This window comes from Euphorbia lathyris, chromosome 3, assembly GCF_963576675.1.
Source record: "Euphorbia lathyris chromosome 3, ddEupLath1.1, whole genome shotgun sequence".
In the NCBI taxonomy this organism is placed as follows: domain Eukaryota; kingdom Viridiplantae; phylum Streptophyta; class Magnoliopsida; order Malpighiales; family Euphorbiaceae; genus Euphorbia; species Euphorbia lathyris.
This window is the reverse complement of record NC_088912.1, coordinates 11,695,736-11,709,622: the sequence shown is the minus strand read 5'-3', so window position 1 is coordinate 11,709,622 and position 13,887 is coordinate 11,695,736. Positions and strand designations below refer to the sequence as shown.

Here is a 13,887-nt window from a genome sequence, read left to right as displayed (position 1 = left end):
ACCGAGCCGATCACCGAGCCGTTCATGAGCGGCTCTGTTCATTTACAGACCTACACAAAGCCACAAAGGTAAGTAAATGATTATGAAAAGCAGAAAAACCATTAAAAGTACGATAAATATAAAAAGTAGATGGAACTCTAAATTCTCAGAGCAGCAATAGTAATTCAATCTTCATCATCTGAACCATTCCACATTTTCGGATCTAAGTCTTTTCTTTTACAATTATGTATGTCGAGTGATCTACGGATACGATCTATAATTTCTGCTCTTGCTAAATCGGAAAAGATTACCAATGCAAAGATTATAAATAATAAATGTAATTCGTATTTCGAATGGATTGAGAAATCCGTAAAATATAGGAGATCCAACTAAAAAATAACAAAGAAAATAAGAAAACTAGGAAAATAAAACGGTGGAAGGAGGAAGAAGGAAGAAGGAATTCCTTCATCCTCCTTAGACCTGTCCACGGGCCCGGGTACCCGTCCGCCCCGCCCAGGCCCGTGTCCCTTGGACTGGGCTTGGACAATAAAAATTGTTCATCGGCCCAGCCCGGCCCAGGCCCGCCAAAGCCCGCCTATTTTTTGGGCGGGCTTGGGATTAATAAAAATAACACGGACCGGCCCAGCCTGGCCCGCTTATTAATATTAATTAATAAATATATATTTATATATTAAATATTTATTTTTAAGTATAATATTTATTTTTTTATAATTAACAATTATATATATATATTTAGGTGGGCTTATATGGGTTGGGCTCGTGATTTGATTTTTAAGCCCGAGCCCAACCCGGTCCGAGCCCGTCTAAATTAATTATGGGCTGGGCTGGGCTGAGCATTTTTATTTAAAAACCCGACTGGCCCGGCCCGAGCCCGGCCTATGGACAGGTCTAATCCTCCTACACTAGCAATGACCCGAAAGAACTCCAAAACAGCCAAAAATATATATATATATATATATATATATATGTTAATATTGGTGAAGCATGAATTTGATAAGAAAAAAGGGCGACGTTAGTCTTGGGAGAGGAATAAAAAGGGAGTAATTCTTTTTTCTTTTTTTTTAATTTTCTATGTTTAGGAGTTTTAGGGCATCTCCAACGGTTTTTTTTTTTTGAAGGCAATCTCCAACGGCTTCTTAAGTTGGCTCTTAAATTAAAATTTAAGGAGAGAGAATGAAAAATCAGCTCCAACAGCCTCTTAGTAGCTCATCAAATCACTTCACCCTCTCTATTAATAGAGAGCTTCTCTCCACCTCTTAGTGTCTCTTAATTTATTATTGAGAAGTCTCTCTCCTCACACTATTGGTAAATATAATAACAATTAATAATTTTAATAATAAAATAATAATGAGTATTGTTGGAGATGATATGTCTTAGTCACTCTTAAATCACTAAAAGTCAATTATTTATATTATTTTTAAAGAGTGCACTAAGAATCTCTTGGAGATGCTCTTACACCAATATCATGATTGGTTTGAAAATAAAAAATTTACATTGTTATGATTTCAGAATATGTTCAGAATGTAATATCTTCAGGCTATGCGTATGCTTATGTTTTAACACAAAATAGTCACAGAAAGCACCAAGATCTTCAAACCCAATATAATATTTGATTCTTAAAAAAAAAATTGTGCAACAAATAATAAGAATTTGAATAATATGAGACTTATACCATCATGCAGCATTGATCTTGATCTTATTGATAATACGACGTCACAAGTGGGTACAAATAAATAATAAGATTTGCATTATTATTGTTGGGCTACCAATTGTGCCATTTATAAGCTCCTCCTTTTCTCTCTGTTTTTTCCTCTCTTTTCTTCATTCCAGATCCAGTCATTTTCGCTATTGTCACCGTCACCGTCACTTTTCAGGTTTACTTAGAGGACTCCCATATTTTAGTTTTCGTTTTTAGCTTTATATTTACATTTTCTTGTTAGTTTGAAGTCTATATACCTTCTTGAACTTCTTTTTCCGTCAGATCTACACTTGTGAGCTATACTTCTTTCTTTTATTATTTCTTCGGTCTTAGCAAGAGCAGAAAAGGTTTATCTTGTTCGTAGATCTATAGATCTGCGTGGATGCACAAACAGAAAGGACTCAGATCCGAACGTCCGGAAGAGCCTAAATGATGAAGTATTACAACGGGTTTTCAATGGGATTCGACTTACGAGAAGGATATGATGTCTATATTTGTTGTATTTGTATCTTTTATTATTTTTATTGCTCTTTGTAGTATTTTTATTGCTCTTTAAAGTCTATTTCTTCCCTTTGTGGGGTTTTGCCTGTATGGAATGAAAGTTTTATTCCTCTTTGTTTCGTGCTGTATTTGTATTTTTAAGTTAATGGAATGATATATGGTATTTTATCAAAAAAAAATCAATTGTGCCATTTATGACATTAACAAAAAAAAAAAAAAACTTTTATGGGTAAATTATACCTATGACCATTAAATTTTATTATTTTCACGGTATAACTATAAAACTTCAAAACGTAATATAAAAGCCACTTAACTTTATATTTTATAACATTATACCCGTCTCATATCATTTTATACAGAATATAGATAATTCTATTAGAATCGGGTAGTGTCGGGTATCCATTATCATTCCTATTAATAAAACATAATGTAATTCAGGATCAATCAGGATTTTTCGATAAGTTCAAAACGCGACTACTGTATTAAGCTAAAAATTAAATCATGAAAAGCAAGAACATAATCAAAATTTCTAGCAACTAGCTAGTTCATATTCCCTCAATTAACTAAAAGTTTTTTAAAAAAAAAAAAAAGCAATAACTTGTTTTGTCTTAAATTTATTAAATTCCCAAAGGATGATAATAACATCACTTGATGTAATAAATCATTTGGACTGCCTATATTCATCACCACAATCACCAATCTCCTTGATAAGATTTTTCCCTTTCTTGGAAACTTCTTCTATGTTTTTCATGTCTTCCTCATCAAGAACCAGAGAAAATATTGCATTTGCATCATTTATATGTTCCGATAATCCTAGACGAACTCCGATCATCGATCCCGCCACTTCAGGCTGTAATTGTCAAAGATAATAAACAATTAGACTATTTATTGGTATGGTACGAGAGCCTCTTAAATTAGTTGAGAGGTTGAGAATTCAAATCCCGACAACACGATTTATTAAAGTGATTAGTTACCTGATTGAGTATGTATTTTACTGCAACGGTTGGGATTGAGACTCCATGTTTTGTGGCTATTGTTTTGAGAGTCCTTAGCAAAACTTGGAAGTCATTCCATCCTCCCCAAGCATCCAAAAACTGCCAATATGCATATTTGTGATACAATTAATCTTTATGAAAAATAATTAGAACGGTAAATTTCTGACATTACAACACGATTTGTAGAAATGACTGATTGACACAGTCTATTTGCTTTCTTAACTTGTTTAAACTGCTATGACTATCTTCTAATTTTCACGTGACAGTAATTTTTGAAAGAGAAGACAACATAACACGAACAATGTAAAGAGGGGAGAGGAGAATTTTTTTTAGAATGAAATTTTTATAAATTTTGAAGACGATTTTTAAGATTTTATTTTATTTTTTTTTTGAAAAATCAAGGATAATGAGGGTAATTTTGAAATGGAATAATAGGGGTGAAAATGAAAACAAAGATCTATTTTACTGCAATATTTGGGTTTATTGATTAAAAATCAAATGAGACAAAAATCTCGTAATTTAGGAGATTAGTGGATAAATAAGATAATTAAAAATTGTTTATAAAAGATATATCATGTGCTTCCTGAACTTGGTATAAAAAAACTGATTGTCTCCCTGAACTGAACTTATAAAGCGTCTCGTAAACCTACTGGATTTGCTTAAATGACATGATTAACCCTCTAAATCCATGTGACAAAGCAAGAGAGGATTTAGAAAAATTAAAACTATATCATTTTAAGCAAGTTCAGGGACAAATGACCATTATAAGCAAGTTTAGAAAACCAATAAATCACTGTAAACAAATTTAGGTAGCCAATGAATTACCGTAAGCAAGGACGTACGAGAAACTCAACAAGGAGGGTGCAATTTTTAACAGTGGCGGAACCACAGAACAGGCCGAAAAAGCAGGATGCAACTTTTAATAATGACGGTAACACAAGACAGACTAACAAAAGAGGATGCAACTTTTAACATTGGCAGAACCACAGGACAGGCTAACAAAGGGGTGCAACTTTTAACAATGGCGGTACCACCAGTGACAGATCCAGGATTTACTATCTCTCGTGATTTATGAGTGCTAAATTGATATTTTGGATGTTTTACATAAACAAATTAAAAATCCGTCCACAATTTTCATAGAATATTAGCATTTTCTGGCGACCAGTAGGTGCTCAAGCCCCCCTCTATAGGGATGTAAGTGGGGATGGGGACAAATCTGTCTCCGTTTAACTCGTGGGGACAGGAATGGGGCATCCCCGACTAGTCGGGGAAGGGGGATAGAGAATGCATTCCCCGCTCCGCCCAGTTTACATCCCTACCCCTCTAGATCCATTCCTGGGTACCACACGTCGTTTTTACAAACATAAATATTCTAAAATTGTAAAATGCATTAACTAGAGTTTCACATGAGAAATTTTACAGTACTCCCGACCAATGAAAATCATTTTTGAATCCCACTATATGGACATGATTAGTGGAAAAAAAAACTATATATACATGTGTCGTGAATTCATTGGTCGGGAGTATTACACCAGGAGTACTCTAAAATTTTCTGTTTCACATATCATACCTTTTTGTATTTTTGAAGGGAAGGAGTGTTCAAAGGTGGAGCAGCAGAATTTGACAAGTTTGTATCTAGGTATTTTTCAGATAATAGTCCACCCATTACTGTTCCATAACTGCATTTGACAAGTATATATTATTAGGAACGGGCCCGGGTACCCGATTGGCCCGCATATAATAGACCGAACTTAGATTGAGAAAAATAACATTAGACCCGGCTTGATTCTGAGCAAAATTTAATCAAATACATAGATAAAAATCGAACATACGTTATGAGTTTAACTCCGGTTTGTCGACAGAGCTCGGCCATTTTCTGTTGCGGACGCATGTCGATAATTGAATGTTGAACCTGATTACGAAATCATAGCATATATATTAGATACAAATATTAAAATGAACAATTCGGGTTAACGTGTCATGATCGTGTTATGTTCTATATGTATTTCATGTAATAATAATATATAATAAGGATAAGGTGTAAAAATACTCATAACATTTATAGTCAGAAACAATTTTACCCCTAACGTTGCCAAGTTGGGTCAATTAAAGAAATAATTCATCAAATTGTTTTCTTGGTCATGAATCTTATAATCTACACTTCATATCACGTGAGTCATTTTATCACTCATTAGTAAAAGATCATAAACATATGAAAAACATTTAAAAAAATATTGTCTAGACAAAAATATTTCAAAATATTTCGCCGAATTTAGAAATATTAATCTCAAATTCTATTATTAAATAATAAAAAAATATGAATTTTTTTAAAACGAACTGATATGCAATTGGTGCCGAATAAGAAACAAGATATCCGTGTTCTATAATAATGTCTGAAATTGACCCAACTTGCCAATGCTAGGGGTAAAATTGGTTTTGGCTGCCAATGTTAGGGGCAAAATTGCACCATTTTAGACGTTAGAGATAAAATTTCTCCTGGTCGTGGGTATTTTTGCACCTTATTCTTATAAAATATAAATGCAGTAGAAATGATAATCGTGTCAAGCGGATCATATGAATTAAATTGTCTCTGTAAATCATATTATCGTGTAAGAAATTTAATATTAGTTTACCTGATTGCTGACAATAGGAATTCCATTTTCCAGGATTATTTGCAATCTTTCAGTGTCAAAATTTGTCAATGCAATTGTCTTGATTTTACCTGAAACAGATTATCAAAAAATTTGTATGCAATTTGAGTAATTAATATAGCAATTAAAAAACAGTAAAAATATATTATTAGTATAAATACTAACCTTCTTCTTTGAGGTCTGTTAGGTGTTTAAGAAGGTCAAGATAACCAAGATTGGAATAGTCCCACCTATTTGAAGTTCAGTTTATATATAAATTGTTCAGAATTATAACTAATAATTTCTAACATGATAACACAATTTTTAGACCGTTCATGTCATAAAAATAAATTGAACATCCTTTTTAGAAAAATTGATGTGACATGATTTGATTTCGGATTCAGCGATATCAATACCCTAAAATTCAAATTTATTGTTGTTTATAGATCGCAATTTGGGAAATTATAGCAATAACCGGTCCTTTAGAGGACCTCATACATTGCGACATGTTTTTTTTTTGTGAGAAAAACGACACGTGTTGCAAAATGTATGGTGCATTTAAAAAATCCAAACTATAATTTCCCCCACGATTGGAGAAATTTTGTTGCTAGAACTGACATAATTACAGAGAGTGCAATATAACCTCATATTAAAAAAAAAAAAAAAATACAATACGCCTGATATATTGCGTTAGATACCAACAGAAAAACATCTCCAACAACCTCTTAGTTTGACTTTTAATTAAAATTTGAGAAAAGAGCTAAAAATCAACTCCAAAAACTTCTTAATGGCTTTTCAAATCACTAAGAGTCTCTACTCTATGTCCTCTCTATTCATAGAGTCTCTTTATAGTCTTAGGCCATCTCCAACCACACTCCATAATCTATTTTTAGAGTAAAAGTGAACTCTAATGGTACTCTAAAACCTTACTCTATTTTTAAAGTAAGGCTTTTGATACTTTATATATGAAGTATCAAAATATCTTACTCTAATTTTAGAATAAGATTTAATAATTATTTAAGAATAAAAATATCATTTAATATAATAATTGGTATGTAAAATTAATATAATAACAATAAAATATTATTTGTTGATAAAAATATTCTTTTTAGAGTTATAAATGGAGTAGATGGTTGGAGAAATGTTACTGTAGTAACTCTATAATTGAAGATGGAGTAGAAAAAATAGAGTAAATGGTTGAAGATAGCTTTAGTCTCTTTCTTATTTGATTTTTTTAATAATAATTTATTATTAAGAAGTCTCTTTCTTATTTCATTTTTTTTATTAATAATTTCTTATTGAACAGTCTCTTCCTTATTTTATTTTTTATTAATAATTTATTATTGAAGAGTCTCTCTCCTCTTATTATTGGTAAATATAACAATAATTAATAATTTTAATTATAAAATAATAAATAAGGACTGAATATGAGTAATATTGTTGGAGATACAATGTTTTAGTCGCTCCTCAAATCACTACGAGTCAATTGTTTATATTATTTATAGAAAATGTAACCATCTGTGCAATCTTATTTAAAACTAATAAATTTGAAGGATCGGGATTCGGGACCTTTCAAGAACCTCCATACATTTGGCGACACATGTCAATTTTTCTCGTAAAAACAACACGTGTCGGATAAAGAAGTATATGTACTATACCAGTGAAGCTGAAGCATGTCCAAGCAGGAAACATCCATTCTCTTAAGAGTAGTGTTGATACAATCTCTCACATAATTGCTTGTAATCTTATCACTAACTGGTTTTTGCACCCACTTTGTAAGTCTGCATCATAATTAATTAATTTAAAAATCTTAATTAATTATATATCAATGTAATTTCAACTTAATTCTAAGGATGCATTTAATATAATACAATTAATAAACATAATTAAAATTAATGTATATATGGTTTCTGACCCTTTAATCTGATCCAAGAATTCAGGTGTGCGTTCTCGACGAACTTGATTTATGAAAATTCCATAAACTTCTTCGGCTGGTCCATCTGCAACATATATTAAGGATGCGTTTGTTACGCTGTAATGCAATGTAATGTAATCAAGGTTGTAATGTAATGGAATGGAATAACCATTACATTACCATGTTTGGTTAGTAAAATTTTACAATTGATGTAATGTAATTACCATTACATTATCCTTAGGGGTGTGCATCGGTGCAAATCCAAAACGAAAAAACCGAATACCAAAATGATCAAAATAATTCATACCGACACCGAACCAAGTAATAGGTAAAACCGAATTAAAACCGAATTGAAATATGCGGTTCGGTTTAAACCGAACAAACCGAATTAAGTTAAAAATAACAAATAACAAATAAAAATCACTATATTTTCTCATTAAATTTGCCTCAACAACAACAAAAATTGAAATATTTCCAAAATATATCTATATTGAGTTATTATCTCAACAATATAAAAAAATTAAACTTGTATAATCAAATATATGTGTATATATATATATAAAAATGTAAAATGTGTAATTCGGTGCGGTTTAGTGTTTTTACATTTTCTGTCAACCCAAAATGAACCGAACCGAATACCGAAATAAACTTAAAATTAAAATCGATGCCGAACCGAATTGTTAAAAAAACCGAACCGAAAAACCGAATTCACTCGGTTCGGTATGCAGTTTAAACCAAACCGATGCACACCCCTAATTATCATGTTTGTTTTGCTATGTATAATCAATAAATTTCTATTTACTCATATAAATATATATAACAATAGTAATAATAAAAAATTAATAATAATGTGATGTAAAAAATTGGAGGAAATGAAAAGGTTAGATTGAAGGAATTAGAAATACATATTGGAATGTAATGGGAATTCCTATTGATTTCTTTGGTAATCCTCGTTACAAAACTTATTGAACAAAATTGAAATCATGGAATTCCATTACATTCCAATAAAACTATAAAAGGCATCCAAACATAGTAATGAGCTTTTAATGTAATGAGCATTCCATTACAAAGCCCATTACGTCTTACCAAACATACCCTAATTAATTAATTAAATGAATCAATTTATATATAATAAGATCAAGGTACGAAATTTTAATCAAAAAAAAAAAGATCAAGGTACAAAATGGTATAATAATTCATAAAGAAAAATAGCAAAAAAAAAAAAAAAAAAAAAAAGAAAAAAACATCACGACCTGATTTTTCATTTTTTGTGCATTAAGTCATGTTTTTTTTTTCATCAAAAAAAAAGTCATGTTTTTTTTTTTATTTAAACATATTGAACACATTGATCCCGATCTTTTATTTTCTATTACATTAAACCCCCACTTATCAAATTGATTAGTTGTGAATATATAATACACTTTAAAACGTGTTCTTAATTTCATATGTGTTCGAAATTATATATTTTACAACTCGAAATAAGGTTTTTATAATTTTCCTACAACCACACGTATTAAAAACTGTTTCGAACTGTTAAAAACAAAATTTTCTAATGCATGTGAAATGAATAATACTCTGGTAATCGAGTTTTATCAAAACTATAACATTTATGGTTATCTGTTTTTGGTTACAAAAAGTTTAGGTAGGGATAGGTCTATCCACTCTCAAGGTCAGGGCAAACCACAGACTTCGATGAGAGTTTACAGTGGAATTTACAGATTATCTACCAATAAGGGCTAAATTTTGACGGAATGGGGAATCGAACCTCAAACCTGTTAAGTAGAGGTTCAACGCCTTATTAAAACTAACATGTATGGTTATCAGAGGCTTAATATGTCTGGAAATAAAAGATCAGGGGCTCAATATGTTTAAATAAAAGATTATGATTTAATACACCAACAAATAAAAGATTAGAGGACTCAAAATTAATTGGTTTAATAGCGCATAAAAATCACATATCCATAAATCTGAACCCAACATAATAATAATGGCTAACTCATATAAGCCCAAAGTATCTACTCGGCCCATCGAAGCCCATCCATTTGGCCGGATTTGGACTTGAGGATATATTTGAATGAAATTAATATCAAAATAAAATAAAATTTATTGGTAATTATCATTATTTTTGTTAATAAATTACCATCCAATGATAAAAAAAAATATTTCATATTTTGATAAAAAAAATATAGGAATTTACACCATTTACCTATACAAATTAAAGCTTTAAAGTGAATTATATTATCAAAATCATTAATTAAGTTTTTATTCTATGTAAAATCAAAAATCGTAACTATTTAATATAGATTGTAATAATTATTGTATTGGTTTAAAATGGATTTGGAGAAGAGGTTTCGAAATTGTTCAACGCAAATAATTTTCGGCTCAATTAATAATTTTTATTTAAAATGTCACAAACCTGATTTATGATTTTGATAGTTTAAGATCATGACTTAATCAACTTAATTTAGGGAGCCAAATAATATTATATCAAAAATATATATTTTATTTAAATAAAAAACATAATACTCATTTGGTTTCCTAAATTAAGGTTTCAAAATCAATTAAAACCTTAAACTATAAAAAATCATCAATCACATTCTTAAACTACAAAAAAAAAAATCATCAACTGAATCTCTATTTTAAACAAAAACATCAATTGAGGCCTCATCAAATATAATTCGGTTGAACAGTTTCAGACCATATTCGTCAAATCCATTTTGAATCAACACATAGATTAGTACAATTTATATCAAATATTCACAGTTTCTGATTTAAGACAGTATGTGGACTTAATTGATAATTTTTGTTTAGTTTAAGAATCTAATTGATGATTTTAATAGTTTAAGGTCTCAATTGATTTTGAAGTTTTAGTTTAAGGATCAAAATGATAAAATAAAATAGTTGAGTTAACGTTACTATAATAGACTGACTTCCCGCCAATGGTTGCCACGTGTAACCATTTCCCTGACAATAGGCCGCTGGCGAAATTTACTCAGAAAGATGTGATTACTTACAGTGATCGGACATGTCAAAGGTGGTAAGTCTGGCGTCGGCATACCGGAGCATAGACTCCACAGCTTTCTCCGTCTCAATTGAGCCCCAACCACCACTCATTTGCCACATTCCGTTGATGACTCGGCATATCTTCAGCGAATCCTTCCCGTTCACCACCGTCACGTGGCGGGACTCGGCGGTGGATGTCGTGGAGGAGCACCTGATCACTGACCTTGCACCACCTGCTCCGGCTAATGATGATCGGAAAAATGGAGGTGAACTAGATTTCAGGACGGAGAAGTGAGGGAATGGACGGCGGATTAGAGCTGATGACATTCTTGATCGGACGGCGGAGGAAGCAAATTGAAGAGAAAGAGAAGAGTTAATGAAATGTTTTTTTTATCATCTAAAAAAACAAATGTGTTTTTTTATAACGAAGGAAGATGGAATCTTTTTGGGGTTAATTACATTGATGGTCAGTTAAGTTTGGAGTGTGTTTTAAATAGGTCACCGAACTTTATTTTATTTTAGGGATAAGGTGCAAAAATTTATTAATGTTTACGGTTAGGAGTAATTTTACTCCTAACGTATAAAATTGTATAATTTTACCCCTAAAGTTGGCAGCTAAGAGCAAATTTACCTCTAAAGTTGACAAGTTGGATCAATTTTGAAAAATAATTCATCAAACTATCTTATCGGTCATGAATTTTGTTATCTACGCTTCACATGTGCGTCATTTTATCACTCATTAGTAATAGATCACAAACATATGATTAGACGTAAAATTAAAAATAAAAATAAAAAATATACTGTTTTTGGTATGAATTGGATAAAAAAATTCAAACATTTCGCTAATTTACAAATATTAATCTTCAATTTTATTATTAAATCACAAAAAATATAAAATATTTATTTTAGAACCAACTGATATGTAATTGGTGCAGAATAGGGAACAAAATACACGTGTTTTATAATAATGTCCCAAGTTGACCCAACTTGCCAACGTTAGAGGTAAAATTGTTCTTGACTACCAACGTTAAGGGTAAAATTGCACCATTTTAGACGTTAAAGGTAAAATTGCTCCTAACTATAACTGTTAGGAGTTATTTCTTTATTATTTACATAATATATAACTTCTTGAAATTGTCACATGACAGAAAAAATAAATGCATATTTTTATTTTTTTTAGTTGTCATGTGACATTGATTTCCATGTGCTGTTATATTATATGTAGCAGACGTAGTTGTTATTTAGTGATTTTCTGTTTAAATTAATGAAAATAATTTTATTGAAATAAAATGAAGTTAAAAGCTTGTTTTGAAAACCAACCTCAAAATTTAATAACCATTATTGCAATTTACTTATTTCATCCATGATTAAATTTCTGAATATTAAATTCATCCAACTTTACATTTGATTTCTTTTGCTGATCTTTTGATCCAATTCTGATAACAACCATATGGATAGAAGAAACACGACACGTCAAATAAATTTTCTACATGTTTGTTTAAATGACATGTCACTAAATCTCACTTAATACATTTATGTAAAAAAATGACCTAGATCCTAACACGGATCAAATTGACTTAATCAGTTTGATTTTGAAGACATGTTAAAAAAGTAGTTAATTTGAAATTTTTTTCTAACGTACTGTTATTATTAGATTCCAGTTAAAAACTATATGAGAAATTACATGTAAAATTGGACGCGTTTAATATTTAAAAATTAAATTTTGTGAAATTGGATTTCCATTTTTTATATTTGAAGGATTAAAATGCAATTAACCTAATGTTGTTATATTAGTTTATGGAAAGAAAATGCTAAAAAGGCAGTTTGTTTTTCTTTTTTTCTTTAGGTCCACAAAATTTGTCTTTTATAGTAAATGAGGTGGATACTATTTCTTTTTTTTTTTAAAGATATATAATACTACATTACCATATATAAAAAGAATAGTTGTTATAATATTGTTATATATATATATATATATATATATATATATATATATATATATATATAATAATGCATTACCATATATAAAAAAGTAATTCTTATAATATTGTTTTATACATAATAATAGATTACCATATATAAAAAAATATTATAAAAATTATTTTCATTTTGTTAATTAGGCTTTGTAAATTGTATGTACTTCTAAGAGTGTGTATATTTATAGGTCAAGTATGTAAAAAAAATCTATTGATGGGCTGGGCTGGGCTGGGCCTAACTGGTCCTATACTTATTAGTTTGTCCAAAAAGCCCACAATATATTTATATGGAGAAATTAATTGTAACTGTAGGTATTTTTTCATTATAAAGCTGATAAAAATTATATTCTAAAAAGTTTTAGTTTTTAGGTTATTTAGTTGTTTGATTAAGGCCTCATTTTTCACCGAAAAATATTGTGCTGGAAAATATTCGATGTTTGCTTGCTTAGAAAAAATAAATTTAACAAAAAACTTTATGTTAATCAACAGAAAAATATATGAAGAAAATGAGAAAAATGTTGAACCATTTTTCTAATTTTTCTAACCTTTTAGAACCCTATTTCATTTCTTTTTACCCTTTTAAAATAGTAACCATCCACCGGTTCTTCTTGTTTTTCAGTGCTGAGCCAAACATCGAAAAATATTTTATTTTTCAACAAACATTGTTTCTTATCCAATATTTTCCAAAACATAATATTTTCCGTCAAATAAACAGAGCCTAAGAGAGAGAAAGCTCGAAAATTATTATTTGGAAAATCGAGAATTGTGATGTCATGAGAAATGTGATTCTAAACAACTTTAATTCTTGCACCTTTTCATTCTAAGGCATCGTTTGGATGAAGGTATTTTAAAGTAAATGAGGGTAAGCGAGGGTAGCTAATCTTGTTTGTTTTGAGGTGTAATTGAATGTAATAGTAAATGAGAGTAGGTGAGGTGAAATTTGGCTAATTTTCTTTACACCTCAAATTGGATGGTAGGCAGGTGACAGATCTTTCTTTTCCAAAATTACCCTCTATGTTTTATTTTAAAATAAGACATTGTTTGGATATAAAAGTAATTTTGTATATAACCTTACCTTATTATTAAACCATCACTTACCTTACCTTCTATTCAAATACAACAAGCTATTTCATACACTTCACTTACATTACTTTACCTTAAAATATCC

The 13,887-nt window shown here is 30.1% G+C and overlaps 1 protein-coding gene across 1 annotated transcript; it reads right to left on the bottom strand.

The window, feature by feature from the left end:
• Positions 1-2,734: 2,734 nt before the first annotated feature.
• LOC136223772 (perakine reductase-like) lies at positions 2,735-11,119 on the bottom strand. The gene is made up of 9 exons (XM_066011932.1): positions 10,755-11,119; positions 7,741-7,825; positions 7,484-7,606; positions 6,012-6,076; positions 5,829-5,917; positions 5,028-5,107; positions 4,766-4,874; positions 3,175-3,294; positions 2,735-3,050 (listed from the first exon to the last, which is right to left on the bottom strand). The coding sequence occupies exons 1-9, from the start codon at positions 11,068-11,070 to the stop codon at positions 2,862-2,864; spliced, it is 1,176 nt and encodes a 391-aa protein (XP_065868004.1). The 5' UTR covers positions 11,071-11,119; the 3' UTR covers positions 2,735-2,861.
• Between the last annotated feature and the right edge of the window lie 2,768 nt (positions 11,120-13,887).

What these genes read in the sequence shown, in the direction of transcription:
- LOC136223772 (XM_066011932.1), bottom strand. Translation starts at nt 11,070, where the DNA reads ATGTCATCAGCTCTAATCCGCCGTCCATTCCCTCACTTCTCCGTCCTG. An exon ending in AACAGACCTCAAAGAAGAAG is followed by an intron (nt 5,918 to 6,011) that starts GTTAGTATTTAT and finishes AATCTGTTTCAG; the next exon opens with GTAAAATCAAGACAATTGCA. An exon ending in CCCTTCAAAAATACAAAAAG is followed by an intron (nt 3,295 to 4,765) that starts GTATGATATGTG and finishes GCATATTGGCAG; the next exon opens with TTTTTGGATGCTTGGGGAGG.